General features: G+C 45.5%; 1 protein-coding gene across 1 annotated transcript in view; it reads left to right on the top strand.

Moving 5' to 3' along the window:
* Positions 1 to 6,980: 6,980 nt before the first annotated feature.
* Positions 6,981 to 18,184, top strand: part of SLC34A1 (solute carrier family 34 member 1) — a 19,610-nt gene continuing 8,406 nt past the window's right edge. Inside the window, exons 1-4 of the mRNA XM_083486868.1 lie at positions 6,981 to 7,099; positions 7,604 to 7,720; positions 8,367 to 8,561; positions 17,130 to 17,258. Coding sequence (XP_083342994.1) covers positions 7,615 to 7,720; positions 8,367 to 8,561; positions 17,130 to 17,258 — 430 coding nt within the window. The 5' untranslated portion in view covers positions 6,981 to 7,099; positions 7,604 to 7,614. The remainder of the gene's footprint in view (positions 7,100 to 7,603; positions 7,721 to 8,366; positions 8,562 to 17,129; positions 17,259 to 18,184) is intronic.

The following is an 18,184-nucleotide window of genomic DNA, read 5'->3' as shown; positions in this document are numbered from 1 at the left end:
CCACTTCTATTGATTGTTTCAGCAATTCCTTTCCATCTTCCTCTGTTTTCTATCCTGTAATTGTCTTAACACATTCTAACCTTATTTTTCCCTTTAATACTCTAATAATCTATTTATACTTAATTCCTTATAACATTTCTACTAAAGCCATATAACTTCATTCCAACATCTTTCTAACATTCATTAATCAAACGTATCCATTCTTAAGGAAATCAGCCCTGAGTGCTCACTGGAAGGACAGATTGTGAAGCTGAGGCTCCAATACTTTGGCCACCTCATGAGAAGAGAAGACTCCCTGGAAAAGACCCTGATGTTGGGAAAGATGGAGGGCACAAGGAGAAGGGGACGACAGAGGATGAGATGGTTGGACAGTGTTCTTGAAGCTACAAACATGAGTCTGACCAAACTGTGGGGGGGGGGGCAGTGGAAGACAGGAGTGCCTGGCGTGCTCTGGTCCATGGGGTCACGAAGAGTCGGACACCATTAAACGACTAAACAACAACTACATTTCTGGGCATTCCCGAGTGCTTTTGAGGACTTGGGAGTAATATGCTGGTTCTCCATTCACTGGGCAAAACATCTACACTACAGCAGAGACTCGTACTCTATGTCAGGTGTAGCCAATGTGGTGCCTCCAGATGTGATCAGACTCTATCTCACCTCAGCCCCAGCCAACGTGGTTACTGGTCAAGGAGGATGGGGGCTGAAGTCCAGTGTCATCTGGAGGGCAAATGCATTGGTTATCCCTGCTCTACAGCTTCTCTGGACTAACCATTAATCTAGTTTAGTCAGATAGAAGTCCTGGGATCTAAGAATTTACCAAGCCTTGGAAAATACAGTGAGTAAATAATAGGGTGGAGAGGGTGGACAAGAAAGAGGCTGGATATCACAAAAAGAACTCCGCTGGATTAGACCAACAGCCTGTCTAGTTCAGGATCCTGTTTCTTGCAGCAGCCAGTCAATTGCCACCAGGAAATCCACAAGCAGGGTGTGGAGCTAACTATTCTCCTTTCTTCTTTTGTTTCCAGTATGTGGTATTCAAGAGATACACTGCCTCTGGACAGGGAAGTTCCATTTAGCCATCATGGTTAAAACTTATTCTCCATTGGTTTGTCCAAGACCCTTTAAAGCCACTTAAGCCAGCGGAAATTGCCATATCTTCAAGGGTAGTCCCATGTAGAATACACTATAGCAATCTAATCAGGAAGTTACCAAAGCATGAATTACTGTGGCTAAGCTACCTGGTCCAGGAATTGATGTACCTCCCTGTAGCTGGAAATAGGTATTCCATGCTGCTGATCCCACTTAGACATCAGTTGAGAATGCTGGATTAAGGAGCACTCCCAGCTACAAACTTGCTCCTTCAAGGGGAATGCAGTCCCATCTAGAACAGGCCATCTACTCAGTTCCTAGACACAGGAACCACCAACCCACAAAGCACCATCTTATCAGGATTCAGCTCATTTCTCTGTATAGAAAACTGGTCCAGCACTTGCACAGCCTCACCTGCTTCAGGTGACAAGGAGCAGCAGAGTTGGCGTCACCTGCACATTGATGCCAATGCGCCTCCAGTCCCCTTATGATCACTCCCAGTGGCTTCATATAGAAATGAATGAGGATGGAAACTTATGGGATCCCAGTGAATTTCATGAATTAATTACGCATTGTGTGAAGAAGCACCTTCTTTTGCCTTTTCTGAATCTATTAAAGAAGGAAAGGAGGGAGGGCATAAGATAAGTGATGAAGAAACAATGACAACATCGACTGCCAATCAACATATCTAATTAGATTATAGGAGAGGGACAGCGCTCCAACTCCATCATTTAGCTGTCCCTTTCTGTCCTTTCCTAGCTCTGTGATATCCATTTGCATCCTGGGGGTGGGATATGATGCTTTTTGACCCAGTACGAGATAAACAAGACCCAGCACTGAACCAGTCTCTCTCTCCTCCCCCTCCCGCCACGACCACCATTGCCTCATGTGAAGTTGATGCTTTCGTTGAGTTGTCCATCACCACGTCAGGATCTCTTTCCTGCTTAGTCGTTGCCAGTTCAGACCCACCAGGGTATCACATAGCATTAGGGTGGCCAAATGCAGAAGAGCAGAGGGCTCCTGTGCTTCAACAACTGTGTAGCGGGGGGATTTCAATAGCAAGGACAGCAACTTCTGTAGGCTACACCTGCCAAAACTCCCTCTTCTACACAACTATTGAAAGTGCAGGAGCGCCTCCTCCATTGCACCCTACTTGTTGGCTGACTGCTGCTCCATTCATGTGACAATGGCAGCGTCCCTCCTTTAAAAGTAGGTGAGGGACAAAATCTGGACAGGAGGGTGGATCCAGAGGCCACTTTGGCAGGTAGGTGGGGCCACTTATATTCCTGGTTTGATTTCAAACCACACAGGCAAAGGTAGCAGGGCTGGCAGATTAAAATCAAAGCATGAAGGCTAATGATTCATTTCACTGTGGGGCTTAGCTGATTATCACCCACAGCAAGCCCTCCTTTGGGCAGGGATTGGTTGCACTACAGAATTCCCAGAAACTCAGCAGTGTACCTGGTCCCTACTGGGCTGCCTGTCAGCACTCACCTGCAAAATTAGCACTCCTCCTGAGGCTACTTGTTCTTGACCTCCACCCTAAAGTTCTTACAGCAGTGACAGGGAACATGTGGCACTCCAGATGCTGTAAGACTGCAGCTTCCATCAGTCCCAGCCAACATGGCCAGTGGTCTGGGGTTATGGGAGCTATAGACCAAGGATACACAATCCCCATCCCTGTCTTATATGGTGGCCTCGCTTATGTCTGAAAACTTTCACAGATGTAGGTAGCCAGGAAACCGGAAGGTTAGGAAATGGATTACTGTTGCCTTTGCCTTGTGGATAGATGACGTCTCTCTTCTCCTTGCCCAATGAGGTGGAACTGATGTTGCAGCCCTTGTACTTGTTGTTCAGGAAAGCCTGTGCTGTGCAAACAAGGCAAGTGTTACTCCTGTCAGCACAAACTAATTTTGCGTGGCCCAGAGATTAAAAGATAAACATCCTTCCCCCACCCTATGTTGGTTTAGCTTTCAAGGGCTGCAGGCAGGTGTTACCTGCCACCTTGATACATTGGTTACCTGGGTAAGTTCCCAGCCAGGATTAGTCTGGAATGTTCCGCTTTATTCTTTCCACTCCCATAGGCAAGGGGTTAGTATAAATATGATTCTGCCTTTACTATAATAGTCCATCTATTACAGTCCTGTGACTTTCGGCTCTTTCGTAAACAGAATTTTGGCTTGGGAATTTCGTAGCTGTTCCCATGTCCATGCACATTCAACCCATCTATACTTGCAGCGCTACACAAAACACATAAGACCCTTAGTGAACACCCCTCCCGCTCTCATTTCCATATGTAAACACACACACACACACACACACACACACACACACACGATCCCCATCCCCATACTGTTATTTTCTTTCATTGACATCATTGCTTTAATGCTATAAACAAGCCTTTCAGGTCTGCAAGGATGTTAACGACATATTTTGATGGTATCAGGGTGCCTGCCTTAAATGGTTGGTCAGATGCAGGTGCTAGCTAGGCTGTACTATGGTCACCTTTTCTGTCCAGTCTGGGCCGCCATTTTTTCCTGGCCCAGTAGATGGTCCATAGCAGGGGTGGGGGTCTTTTTTCAGCCCGAGGGCCCCATTTCCTTCTGGGCAAAACCTTCTGGGGGCCACATGCCAGTCGTAGAAGGGCCAGATGCAGAAGTGGGCAGAGCAACAAATGTAAATTTTACCTTTGTCCAATAGGATAGTTTCTGAACACATTCAGTCAAGCAAGAGGTGCAGTGAAGAGTCCAAGAACATATTCCTGTCAGACAAAAACACTCAGGGTGCAATGCAAGGTCAGCGAGGGATGTGGCCTTGGAAGAGAGGTGGTGGCTGGGGAGAGTTCAGAGGGCAAATAGCAAGGCCAGTCATGAGGTTCCCCAGTCCTGGTCCCTGTATACCTCATGGCCCATTTATGAAGCCCCAATAAAAGGGTCTGTGTTTCATTTTCATTTTATGTGCAGCACCTAGTTTTTGCATCATTGGTATTACTGAGGATGACCAGTCTGATGCTACAGGGCATATTGTTCCCTGGCTGGGTACTGATACTGGGAGTGAGGTCTATGTGCAGTTCAGCCAAACTTAATAACACCATAAGATTGAGGCTGTGTCAGAATTGTCATTGAAACCTACCAAGTACTCCCTTCATCCCTTCATTGAGTGTAGGGTGGCAACGTGTTGGGCCCGGAAGCTTTTATGTGAAAAGAAAAGCTCCAATAAGTAATCCAATAAAAATAGGAAGTGACTCAGCCCAATTATGATCTTGCTAGGAGCAGCAGATCATATGTTGCATACACACCATACTTTTCAAACACATTCCCTCCTCCCCCCGAAAATTCTGGGAACTATAGCTCAGTCAGAGGTAAACTGCAATTCTCCCAGGATTATTTGGGGAGGGGGTGAGACAAGATGAATTAAATGTATGGTTTGCATGCAGCCTCAGCCAGAATTTGCTAGCAAATACGATGCCAAGTAGACAATTCCTCTCTTTTTTATCCTCCCCCCCAAAAAACAATACAAAAATATAACAAAACTCTCACATAGTTTCGTGTGGAAAAAAAATATAAATGAAACTCCAGTCCAAGAAAAAATCTTTACAAAGAAAGAACAGTTGTTACTATGCAACCCACAGATCTGAAAATACTTTTTGGACTGTTCTGTTATATTCAGTTCTATTTGTAAAAGCAATAAATCTCAACTAGTCAGCAGCAAACATGTATTTCCATTTCTTCCCTTTGGCCACGCATAACATTTGTGTAAGTTTCTCAATAAGGGCAATTTCCCAGAGCTCGTTACGCCACCTAGCCAAGCTAATACCCTTTAGATCCTTCCAGAACCTGATAATAATAGCTCTTGCCACTACAAGAAAATATCCAATTAAATTCTTATTTTGTCATTCCAGATTTTCTCCCATGAACAAATTTAGTAATGCTAGCTCTAGGGTTTCCTTGAGTTGTTGCCCTGTTATGCTCAGGATTTCTTGTGTGTGTGGTGGGCGGGGCGGTCCCAAAATTTAATAACTTTACCACACTTCCATCAGGCCATTCCTTTGTAATGGTGTAGGGGTATAGGTAATAAGATTGCCAGTTCCTGATCCAAACAGAGCTCCTTGTGGTTATGATGTTCTTTTCCTGTCTTTTCTGGGCTGGGCTAGAGAGTACTTCAGTGGGTGAGGTAACTGTGGGATAACCAGCCTCATAGAACCAAGATGCTTAAGTCTAATTGATGCATGAAGGGGTTAACACCATAGAGTAAGCTGTCCTGCCAGGCTTAGCTAAGTCACTCCCCTCACCTTGGGAGGAAGGTTATCAAGCCTATTGTTCCCTTTCAGTAAGCTTGTTGTTCTTGGTTAGTTGCATGGCTCTCACAAGCCGTTCTTAAGTTCCTATACCAATAATGTAGGAACTTTCACTACTTTGTAACCGCTATGTTTTACTGCCTGTGCAACCTATTCTGAAGCACATGAATCTGACCTTTGGAGAGTTTGTAAATTAAACCTTTTGTAAGGCTTCTACATTAACCCTTGTTTTAACTTACCTCACGTGTGGTATTTTTCTATGCTGGGGGAGAGGGAAGCTCTGGAAGGAACTTTACCTTGATGCATATTTTGTGATTTTAAATCTCTGCTAGGGTTCTCTCACCAATGAGTACTTACCCCAAACCTGGATCTTGGCATCCAGGGAATTTTCCTTTCTATATCATTTTTCTTTTGAACCAACAGTAACTCGGATCACAGCACTGCAATGATGAAAAGTTCTGTAGTTCCCTACCACACCACTTAAAGACAAATGAGGTTCATTCCAAAGTGGAATCCCAGCCATGATAAAAAATATGGGGGGGGGGGGAGTTCCATATTGGCTATGGTGCGAAATATGCTTGAATTGTATTTTCTTAGCCAACTCTCACTCTGTCTTAGCTGAACACATCCACAGCTTGTTTGATTTACCATAGAATGAGACATTAGAACTTCTATACTATCCAATTTCCTATTTCTGATCCAAAATAATCTCCTTTATGAGTCTTCAAAGCTGTGTGATAGGGAACTACAGCTTTTTTCATCATGGCAGAGTGCTTTCTTGGCTGAGTCGCAGAAGTCTTCCTGCCTGCCTTGCAGGCTTTCCCCCACCTGCCTTGGGAGAGTGGGGCCCTGACTGACTCCAGCTGGGGGGGGGGTTATTGGGGTTATTCATATTAATTCTTTGTGTCTTCATTTTAGATTTTCCTCATGATTTATGTGGAATTAGTTCAATTTGGTTGTGAAATTTTTGATATGTTATTGTTTATGGCTACTTATAATTATGTAATTTTTTGTATGTTGCAAGCCACCCTGACCATGGTTCTAACTTTGGAAAGGCGGCTTGCAAATGCATGCATGGATGGATGGATGATTTTCTGTAGATCTGGATGATGTTTTAGTAGATTCCACGTCTGCTTGTTTTCTGCTGCTAGGCCAGACACTCTGTATGTTAAATCAGCTGTTCCTATTTATGATTATATATGTCTGATGCTCCATTTTTTCATCTGAAATATAATTGAAATGCTGGTGTTGGTTTCTAGATCCCAACTGAATATGAAGCTACTAGTGCTACCTGCCCTGGGAACATTTCCTGTGTAAAGGGGTGATGTGATTTTCCTTGAGCAGCTGTGACTGAATGTCACTTTGAGATCCCAGCATGGGAGGTGTGCCATCATCGTGTGTCCATGATGGGGCCAGGAGCAGGCTAGCATCTAGGGCAGCCCTAGAGTCTGCTTGTATCCGTGTCTCTTAAACACAGCACAAGTCGTCTTGTTCCACAACGCAGGCTGATGCCGAAGTTAGCAATTAACTAAAGGAATTTCTGAGGAGGAGGGGAGTGCAGGATGGCTCTGAGGGGCAGCACAAGACTCTTTAGACTTTGCTCCTACCCCGTGTATAAAGGACAGCTTGTGTTTCCCCAGCCACTTTGCCTTCGATGGAAGCCTGGATGTAGGGAGTGACCTTGAGCCCTGGGTGGCCTACCTGAAGCAGGTAAGGGAACAAGTAGGGACAAGAGTCTAGGGAAGCACTAAGGGACCGAGGCTGAGGCAACCTGGGACAACCAGCCAACCAAGAAGGGCACCTTCACCAGGCATGGTGAATCCAAGCCACTCTAAAACAGGCTCTTGGCCCTCTGATACACTGAAACCCAAAATGTCTCCTAGGATGACCAGCCCAATGCCAGGCAGGACCTCAATAGTTATATCCATACCAGGCTGAACCCATCTGACCTTTTGGATAGTGTGGTTTCTCTCTCAAACTGCTGAAACCTCAGGTAGGGACTCTTTTCTGTTAGTCCAAGTTTTTTAGCCTTGAAAGTAATACGGAACTAGCCTGAAGCAAATGCTATGCAAATGATTGCAAAAGTATTCTGTGCCCCGGGGGGGGGGGGACGGACCTATTTGATCAAGAGCCATGCCTTCTTGCTGCATGTGGGTGAAGCAGCTGGCACTTACTTGCAAGCAAGACCCTTGTTTATGACCTATGTCTGTTCAGATTGGCAGGCAATGATGTTACCTTATGGAAGAGAGAGTCCAGTCCAATGCCGCCGACCTACAGGAGGAGGAAGGGTCTTGCGGGCACCACCGTATTCCTACTGCCCCAGCCCCCAAGGTACTTAGCACGGGTGCCGACTCCTGCACATGATTGTTCATCATACAGCACACTTATTCACTCTCTTATTCGCTCTGCCTTCTTCTTGTCTTCCCTCTCTCTTCTGGAAGTACTAGGGGTTTGCTTGTTTTCTGTACAGTTAGCTCTCAAATAGAGCTGTGTCTAGTCTACTTATTGCTAAAACAAAAGGACTCCAGGCAGAAGCCACAGCAGGTGCAAGGACGACAGCAGCTCACCTGTGGGAAGGGATAAATATGGTACTTCCACAACTTTGTGTCCTCCAGATATTTATTAGACTCCAACTCCCAACCACCCCGATCAACATGGCCAGTGGTCAGGGGTAATGAGAGTTACAATCCTACAAAATCTGGAGGACACTAGGATAGTCTGTTACTTTGGGTATTGCATTTTCCTGGGGAGGTATTGTGGCTCTTAAATATGGCACTGAAGATTGCCTTTTTTGGGGGGGGATGCTGGCCTATCATATGATGGTGCAGCAGGATTTCTTTCTGCTGGATCCTTTTTCATTGCATTAGTTCCAAGGATTGTCTCCAGAGATGCTACTAGTTTCTCTGTGAACTGCTTTACTCACAACAGGGTATTCTGACCTGGGACACAAGTTAGTAATCCACATCTTTCTCCATAGCTCTACAGAGGATCCCTGACCCTAGAGCATATCTGTTCCCCACAGTCAGTACTGTGAGTCATCTGGACCATGAGTACCTTTGCCCAGGTTCTCCTGGGAAGTTGTCTGAAACCATGGAGAAGTATGAACTGGACACTCATTCCTCCAAGCCATGGAAGAGCCCCCACGCAGGCTTGGACGAAGGGCAGAAACCAGGTAAGGGAAATATGCACAGGGCCCTGCTAAACATAAGCAGCTGTACTGAAGCTCCCTCCATTATTCAGTCTGTTTATTTATTATTGCAAGTAGGGAACATGCCCCCCCCCTGCAGATGTTGTCAAACCTCCCTATATTTGCAAAAATAATTTAAAAACCCCCAAAACATCTCACATCACCCGTGATTGTTGGCCATCATTTTTCTTCTTATTATTATTTTGAATTGAATTTAATAATAATAATAATAATAATAATAATAATAATAATAATAATAATAATATCATCTTTATTGTCATTGCCCCCTCTCGGGAACAACGAAATTACTTGGCTGCTCCATCCACCCAGGTAGGGCACTCCACACAAAATCAAAACAACTATAAAAACACTAATTAAAACAATACAGTATAATACAGCAAGGAAGATTAGATGACTTTCAAAGTCCAGGCTTCCCATTCAGGGCCGAGATTGCTCTGGGGAAGAAGCTGTTCCTAAGACGGCTCGTTCTTGTCTTCATCGTCCTGTATCTCCGTCCCGACGGCAGGAGCTCGAAGAGACAGTGACCAGGATGCGATGGATCTTTTACTATGTCCAGTGCCTTCCTATGGCACCTTGTGGCATAAATCTGCTCTAAGGTGGAGAGTGGGCAGCCAACAATGCTCTCTGCTGCCTTAACAACTCTGCACAACCCCAACCTGTCCCGGGTAGTACAGCTTCCGTACCACACACATAAGCCATAAGTGAGCACGCTCTCAATGGCACAGTGATAGAAGGCAAGCAGCAGTTTCTGCGGAAGATGGTTTTTCCTTAGAATTCTCAAAAAGTACAGTCTCTGCTGCACCTTCTTCACAAGCCCCCTTGTGTTGACACTCCAGGACAGATCCTCTTGTAATTCAATGCCCAAAAATCTGAACGTTGTTACCCTCTCCACACAGACCCCATCAATCAAAAGTGGCTGGACATTGCTCTTCTGTCTCCTGAAGTCCACCACAAGCTCCTTTGTCTTCCTTGTATTTATGAGCAAGTTGTTAGCTCTGCACCACTCTGTCAGCCGCTCCACCTCATCTCTATAGTCCGTTTCACCCTCCCTTTCAGAGATGAGCCCAATCACGGTTGTGTCATCTGCAAATTTGACCACCCTATTACTAGGGTGAGCAGCGACACAATCGTACGTGTAGAGAATATAAAGGAGCGGACTGAGTACGCATCCCTGTGGTGTTTAGATACTGCCATAGACCTGGAGGTCTCAGGGCGGTTCATCTTGGTTGAAGCTGTTGGGATTCAGAGTACAACACCAGCTGGAGGGCCAAGGGGTTCCCACCCTTGTTTTAAATATGTATGCCCAATTTTAAAAACAACATTTCCCCCAAAGCAGTTTACAAGGAGTAAAACTGATTAAAAATAAAGAAGACAAATACAAAATGTATTCTGTATAATGTTACATCCTGTTAACATTAAAACCAAAGAAGACAGCATAAAGGGTGTAGAAATTAAGAGGAAGCATGGCAGACCTCCCCAGGCAGTGTACGGTATTCCGCCACTGTGATGCCACCATTACTAAGACCTTGTGAGTATCTGCATATCTCATAACCTGGGTGAGTTCACATAGGCAGAGGCGGTCCAAAAGCTATCCCTGCCCTTTTATCTACCTGGAGGGCATGCTCCAGCAGGGCACATCTGAGAAATAGTACAAAAGAGGAGAGCTAGCCAAGTTGCCAAAGGGCACTGAGATGCAAAGTCAGGATTGCGAAAGTCACAACTTCTCCATGTACAGTGGTACCTCAGGTTACAGACACTTCAGGTTACAGACTCCGCTAACCCAGAAATAGTAACTCGGGTTAAAAACTTTGCTTCAGGATGAGAACAGAAATCATGCTCTGGTGGCGTGGCGGCAGCGGGAGGCCCCATTAGCTAAAGTGGTGCTTCAAGTTAAGAACAGTTTCAGGTTAAGAACAGACCACCGGAACGAATTAAGTTCTTAACCCGAGGTACCACTGTATCTTTCCAAGAAGGTATCAACTAGATCAGGGGTAGCAAACATAGTACCCTCCAGATATTGTTGGACTCCAGCTCTCAATAGCCCCAGCCATCACAGGTGATGGGAACTGAAGTCCAGCAACATCCAGAGGTCACCATGTTAACTTCTGAACTAGCTCAAGGGTAGCTATCAAATTCCATCATGGGGAACCTCTCTAAATCCAGAAGGTGGTAGTGAAGGTGGGGTGGAGGGGAGAGGTTTGTTTTCCTAGGGAGAAATTAAGGGCCTCGTCAAACAATGTTCTGTTATTCAACGAATATATTCTGATTTATTGGGCGGGATCCAGAGCTCTTCCTTCAAGCTAGTATTGTTGCAGTGTGATATGACGTTATCCTGAGATTCAAGCAGAATTGTTCTGCGTAGGGGTCGCCCGTCCCCACAGCTACAGTCTCTGTATGCTAGGGTTGCCATATATTGAAGAGCAAAAAAGAGCCGCTGCCAGCCCAAACCGTGGAGAGAGGTGCACAGGGCTGCTGCTGCGCCCACACACCTCTTTCTCTGGCTCAGGCTGGCAGCGGCCACAGATTGCAGAGCAGCCCAAGCCTAAGCTGCTGCCAGCCCAAGCGGAGGCAGGACCCCAGCTCTGAGCTGATCTTTGCTGCTATGCCCTCGCTCTACTGTGGCACTTTGACTTCCAGGGCACAGTGCCTTCCCGAGCATGCACATGCCCCCCCAACCCCCAAATACCCTCCCAAACTCAGACATTTCCTTTAAAATTTAAACATCTGCCCAGATGGGCTTGTTGCCCCCCCCCCAAAAGAGGACATGTCCTGGTTTTCCTGTATGTATGGCAACCCTACTGTAGGCTAATGGCACTGCTGTATGTAAAGTGTTTTTAGCTGTTGCACAAATAACATGGGTTTCTGTTGAATGCTGCCTATAACATCATTGGCAGCAACTCTTTCCGCCCATGCCTCTGCCATTCCATAACCTTAAAAGTGCTTTAGATGCTGCGTCCTCCTCCACAATGCAAATCCAGCATGAGAGTACTTATGTAGAACACACATTATAGACAATCACCAGCATGGCTTCCCTACGGCAATGCCTTGCTATTTTGTCATTGATTGAATTTTAATTATTCCTTTTGCTACAAATGTTCAAAGGCATTCTTTTTTGCTGCACGTATGCAGTGTAAGTGAACCCATCTTACGAGCACAGATAATTGCCCAGCTGCCTTTGCAAAGTCCATTGTTGCTAAACCCACAATGTTTAAGAAGTCTGTGAAAAGGGAATGAGGGCTGCTGCGTACGTTCAAGTAAGGGTGCTGGCAAAACTGAATGTCCCTGCTTAAATGCTTGTGTGCAGGATTGAGGGAGAATGAGATCCATGTGCTTTGATCCTGTGAGCTACTGCTGCAGCTCCCTTGCCCTGCTCAAGATACCAGAAATTGACCTTGGGGCAAGGGCAGTGACTTCTGCTCCCTAGCTTCACTAGATGTTCACAAAAACATTTGCTTTCAGGGTGAGCTGCAGGATGCTTGTGCATTCACAAAGGGAACTTTGTGAACCCCTCCAGATAAGCCACAGCCACATTCTTCTTTGCTTCTCCATGATCTTTCACTTAGTCTTCACTGCCTGGTCAGAATATAGGAATATGGGAAACTTCCTTATACCAGATCAGACTGTTTCTCTGTTTAGCCTAGTATTCCAGGTATCTTCAACTTTTCAGATCCAGGACCCACTTTTAGCCCAAACAAGAATTTGCATGGTGCTAGTGCTCCTGTTGTGACTCATCTTGTACTAGTGAGTCCTGATCCACCACTTGAATTCCACTGGACTCTACTCTTACCAGCGATGGCTTTCAAAGAGTCTCAGGCAGATGTTTTGCACAGCACCTGCATCACTTGACATCACCACCTTGCTGATGCTAAGCAGATCTAGGTTGGGTTAGTACCTAGAGATGTGACTGCCTGGGAGCCACCTTGGGTGCCAAGTACATCCCCTCAGGTGCCATGATGGAAGAAAGGTGGAATATAAACATTGGACATGAAGAAGAAGACAACAATGAAGAAGACAACGCACCTTGTACAGCAGGGATGGATAAGTTGTATCCTCTCCCATGCCTTGGACTACAACACCCATCATCCCCGACCACTGGCCATGCTGACTGATGAGAACTGGAGTCCTATAATATCTGCAGGTCTCTCCATCTCTGGCGTGCGCTATTGCTGTTTTGCAGGAGATTACTGGTTTGGTTGCTTCCACACTAGCTTTCTCCAGCATTGCTGTCCGGTAACTCAGTTTTTATGAAGTATCCAGATGATGAAATTGTCAGCTCATTGCATTCCAGTGTTTATCACTTGATTTGTTTTTGCTGCTATTATTATTATTATTATTATTATTATTATTATTAAGCATCAGCCTGTCTAGAGCTTTTCGGGGATACCTTTAACTGAACACTTCCTGTTGAAAGGCTCAGCATGAATTATTAATTCCAGGTGTACCCGGTAAAGCTCTCAGCAATGAATATCCTTCTTTTTGGGGGGGCTTGCTTATCTTAATTGCCCCAATACTACCCTACATTCCTGAGTTGGAGGGCACGAAAAAGGCTTAAATTATTAATACCTTTTTGAATTTAAATTTTCTGTTGTGAAATAGTGCTATTTCCCTAAAAAAATAATGGCGAAATCAGTAATCAAAGCCTCCCTCACTAGTCCCCAGGTATAGAAACTGATATTGAGGCAATTAAGAGAAGCTATTCAAGGGGCAATAAACAAAGTATTTGTTGCTAATCCACACCACTAGCAATAAAATGGGCTGACTCTACACAAGCAGGAAACTTTTAATTAACAGTGGTGGCAATCTCTGCTGAACGGGAATTAGCTGTGAGTAAACATTATAAGAAGGTCTCTTGGCCATAAGATACGGCACCGATGAGTAATATTGAGCTGTAATAAGTGCTTGTGCGCACCTCCCTTTTAATTTCCCTTGTAGTGAAGTGCAGAAAAGCAATGCTTCAACAGCACTCAAGAGCCCAAGTGTGGTAGCCACCATTATGCTTTGAGTTTCAAGCAACAGGCAGAAAAAGAAGAAGTCTTGTTTACATCCTTTTTCAGTAAATGGGTTGCATCTTGGATTCTGTGTGTTCATCCTGACCACAGGCCCTTGTCTTTAACAGACGAAGCTTCAAAGAGGAGGCCCTCCCATTTACGTATCAGCAGAACAGACTGCAGTCATCACCTCAGTCATACCAGAGCAAGGTGCAATGGGAGGGAGGTGTGGCAAGTTGCTATGGAGACCATGCCGCGCCTTCCTGTCAGAGAGAGGGCCCAGGTGTCATGTGACATGGAAGCAGCACTCCTGCCATGTCTGCCAGGGGCCTTTGTGAGGAGAGGACGGGGAGGAGACCGCCAAGGAGCCCTCCCTGGTGGCTCCTGACATGGGAAATAACGTGCGGACCAGCAGCACAGGAGGAGGGTGCTGTAAACAGGTTCTGTTCTGGAGCTGAGGCCTTGGGCCAGGGGGAGAGCCACATCCCTGGGCAGACACAGGGAACCTGTGACCATCCAGAGACAGTTGGACTGCAGTTCCACCTATTCCCTGACTATGGGTCTTGCTGGCCGGGGCTGATGGGAGGTTCCCAATATCAGGAGGGCCTCAGGTTCCCCAGCCCTACCCTTGGGCAAGAGGGCAGTGACCACTTCTGGTGGGCTAGGCATACTATGCTACTTGGGCAAAATTGTTACCTGTAATAATAATTTTATTATTTGTAATCCACCCATCTGACTGGGTTGCCCCAGCCACTCTGTACCAGGTTCTGCAGGATTAGGGTGACCATAAACCATAGCCCGAAGATACAACTGTGTTCGCAGGGGCTTAATTTTCTTCGAGGAACAACCTAAGGCTACCACCCCAAATAAGCCCCTTCCCCCAGAAAGTTGTGATACCAAGGGACCAGTGACTCACCCATCCTTGATTTCTGGCCCTTCTACCATCCGTTCCAGGACTGCAGAAGCAGAAATAATGATAGGCCCAGAGCTCATTTGGAAGCCTAAGGCCTCGCTTCCCTCAAGGCTTGGGTAGAGGAGGAGACAAGGACTAGTCACTAGCACATGCTCTGGATCAAGGTGCTGGAAGAAGGTGGGGCAGCTGGGGTCTCAGTCTCTGCCTATGAATTGCTGGTGCAACAGCTTCTCGCCCAGCTTTGGTGACCTAGCCCTGCATTTGCTGTCTCTTCTAGCTCATTCCCAGCTTTAGCCATCAAATATTTTAGAACATAAGTAGAGGAGTGTCATCCCCCCATCCTCCCATTTTGTATCTAGCTCAGCCATCTTGTGCCTTGGTATACTGCGCTGGTACTGGCTGAATACCTGGCATAAGCTTCATCCACAGCTGCTGGTGAAATTATCATTACTTACATGGCCAGTTTAAAGCATGGGATGGAGAACCTGTGGTCCTCTAAGATGTTGTTGGATTTCAATTCCCACCAGCCCCAGCTGGCATTGTCAATAGTCAGGGATGATGGGAGCAACCTTTGAAGAGCCACAGGTTCCCCAACCCTGTTTCTAGGAACTAACCCAGTTCCCTCCTTTCCCCCAAGACTTCAGCTTCCCTTATAATAGCATGTTATTTATTTTGCTGTTGCAGTTTGCCTCGTAGCTCATTGGCTATTTAGCATTTAATCACTATATAATTAGAAATGTGGACACAACTTGATTTTTGTCTTCTAGTATCAGGAGAAGTGAGACTGAGCTATGCTTGTGCAAGAACAAAAAATAGCACAGAATATCTGAGAAACTCCCTAGATACAAACAAAGCAGTGGGGGACATTTTCACAATTACATACTGTTCCTCCATGAGTACTGTATGTTAAGTCTTAAGCTTTTTTCCTCAGCCAGTATGACCAAACTGCCAACTGCTTATGTGTGTGAACTTTCATTTCAGATTATAAAATCTGTGGGTCGTTCTAACCTGCTAGATAACACAGTGTGTGCAGTGAGTCAATACTTTAATGTTGACTATTACATCTTTTAAGACAGTGGTGGGATTCTGTGGCCTTCTAAATGCTGTTGGACTCTCAACTCTTATCAGCCCCAAACAGCACGGCTAATAGTAACAGGGATTCTGGGAGTTGTAGTCAAACAACATCTGGATGGCCACAACTTCTCCATCCCTGTTTCAAGAAAGCAATCTTAATTCGGAGCATGTCCCACTGAAGTCAGTGAGACACTTCTGAGTAAACTGGTGTACAGTAGGGTTGCATATTATAGGATGCAGCTGAGGAAATAAATAAGTTCAACTAGCTACCGTTATGTCTGTTATCTTAATCAAGCTGATAAGGACTTTCACCATCACCCTTAACTCTGGCCTAACAAATATTCTAACATTCACCATTAAACCCAAAATAAACAGAAGATGTGAGCATTTGTAAAAGTCAAAACCAGGGTCAGAATGCCTGAAGGGTATTGTGTGCAAAGCCGTAGATACAACTTCATCATGAATCAGTAATGACTCCTGCTTGTTAGACTTGATGTGAGACATCAAGGCTGTGTAACAGTGACAATGACACACAATCTGTTTCCAGCTGATAAATATTGAGAGAGAACATTTCCCACAGAGAAGTCTCCCTTGAGAGAAACAGCTGAGGCATAGGATTGTGCAAACTAGCTCAAACCTTTGCTGACCCCCATCTCTCTCACACTGCCCTTCGGTCAGAGTTAAGGTGCTCATGTTGTGTTAGGACGCACTTCCTTTGCATTGTTCTCAGTTGCCCATGCTGGCTGCGTGGGTGCCTGAAGGACTGCAGTTCCCACTTCTGTCCATTTCCCTGCTGCGAAGCACTCAGCATTTATAGAAAGATGATTGGCAGGTTCCTTACTGTTACTAAGCAACCCACACTGGAGTTGAAATGAAATGGGTTTGTTTTTAGAACTGGAATGCCAGTCTGACTAAATGATGCCTCTCCTCCACCTCCCTCTTAGTGCAGATTGGGGCACAAGCTAAACTGGTGGTCATTTTGTGCTTTTGCTTTGTACCTTTCCTCGTTATTTTTTTGTATTCTGGTTACAAGGACTGAAAAAAAAAAATCTCCCTGCAGAGATTCAGGGCTCATCCGGACTTCCTGTTGCGCCATGTTTTCCAGGCTCAGGTCCGGAATTTAAATCTCCATGTCCACGTGTTTGGCTTTTCTTTCCCCCTCGACACTTTCCCTGGGAAAACTCACATTTTACCGGTGAATCAGAGCAATTGGCAATCCTCAGTGGAAGCTCAAGTCTCACCCACACTTCTGTTTATCTTGTGCCTAGAAAGCATGTGTCCGAGCGGGTTTCCTGTGCTCTTCCTCTTTCCAAGAAAAAACTCACTCTTTAGCGATATATCAGAACAAATGGCAATCCGGGGAATACCTGAATTGCCCTTTGCTCTGATGGAGTGCTAAAGAGTGGTTTCCCCCCAGGCGAAAGCAGCTGGACAGGAGGAAGTGTGGAGAAGCCCTAAGTATGGGGAAACAAGGGAATAATTGGTGGGTGCAGGGGACTTGAGAGGCTTCAATTGACCAAGATAATCTCTAACCTAATGTCTATTGTTCCATTGCAGCGCTTGGAAGATGGGCAAGGACCAAATCCACCCTCATCTCCATTCTCAAGGTGCCTCTGATGTTTGGCTTTTTGTACCTGTTCGTGTGCTCCCTTGATCTGCTGAGCTCTGCTTTCCAGTTGGCAGGAGGTGAGGGTCACAATGTATGCCCGTGTGCATATATCAGTTGATGTATGTCGCTGAAGTGCACTGAAGAAGAAGGGGAATGCCTTTTCCAGAGCTGCGCATACCGTAGGAACGCTTGGAGTTCGGGGGCTGCAGGGGCACCCCAGGGGTTTTTTTTTCAACAGTCAACCCCACCTCTCAGTCCTGAAATGTATTGTCATACCACTTTGTGTTCTCAGTTCAGCGTCTATCGGGGGCAGCGCAATATCTCATTATCCTTGTACTGCATTCTCTTCTTCTTTGGTGATCGCTTGTAGCCAAGTATGATTGTCTTCCATGAATATGGTTTTAACAGTGTGTCCATAGGTGACTGAGGAGGCCAATTCTGAATCTGCACATCCTTCCACAGTGGGGACATAGGTTTTCAGGCAGGAGTTGATCAAAGTGAGAGTGTGCCAAATGTGCCTTCCTCTTAGCTTGTTTCTCCCTTTCAGCCTGAGTAGGTGCTTCTTCAAAGTCCATGACACCTTTGGTAGAGGCTATTCTCCAACTGGAGCGCTCGCAGGCCAGTGTTTCCCAGTTGTCAGTGTTTATACTACAGTTTTTTAGATTTGCCTTGAGAGCGTCTTTAAACCTCTTGTGTTGTTCACTGGCATTACACTTTCCATTCCTAAGTTGGGAATAGAGTAGCTGCTTTGGAAGACGATAATCAGGTAACCATACAACATGACCAGTCCAACGAATGTTGAAGAATCATTGCTTTGACGTTGGTGATCTTTGCTTCTTCCGATACACTGACATTAATTCGCCTGTCTTACCAAGTGACAGTAATTTTTTTTTTTGAGACACCTGAATCCCAAAATGGTTTTAGACCTTCTATATTGCATTGTAGCACATTTCATGGTTATGGAGTTAGTGATATTTCAAAATGTGCTCGCAGCAGAATGCTA

This window comes from Podarcis liolepis (assembly GCF_965112155.1).
Source record: "Podarcis liolepis genome assembly, chromosome: 2".
NCBI classification, from domain to species: domain Eukaryota; kingdom Metazoa; phylum Chordata; class Lepidosauria; order Squamata; family Lacertidae; genus Podarcis; species Podarcis liolepis.
This window is presented reverse-complemented; position numbering and strand designations above follow the sequence as displayed.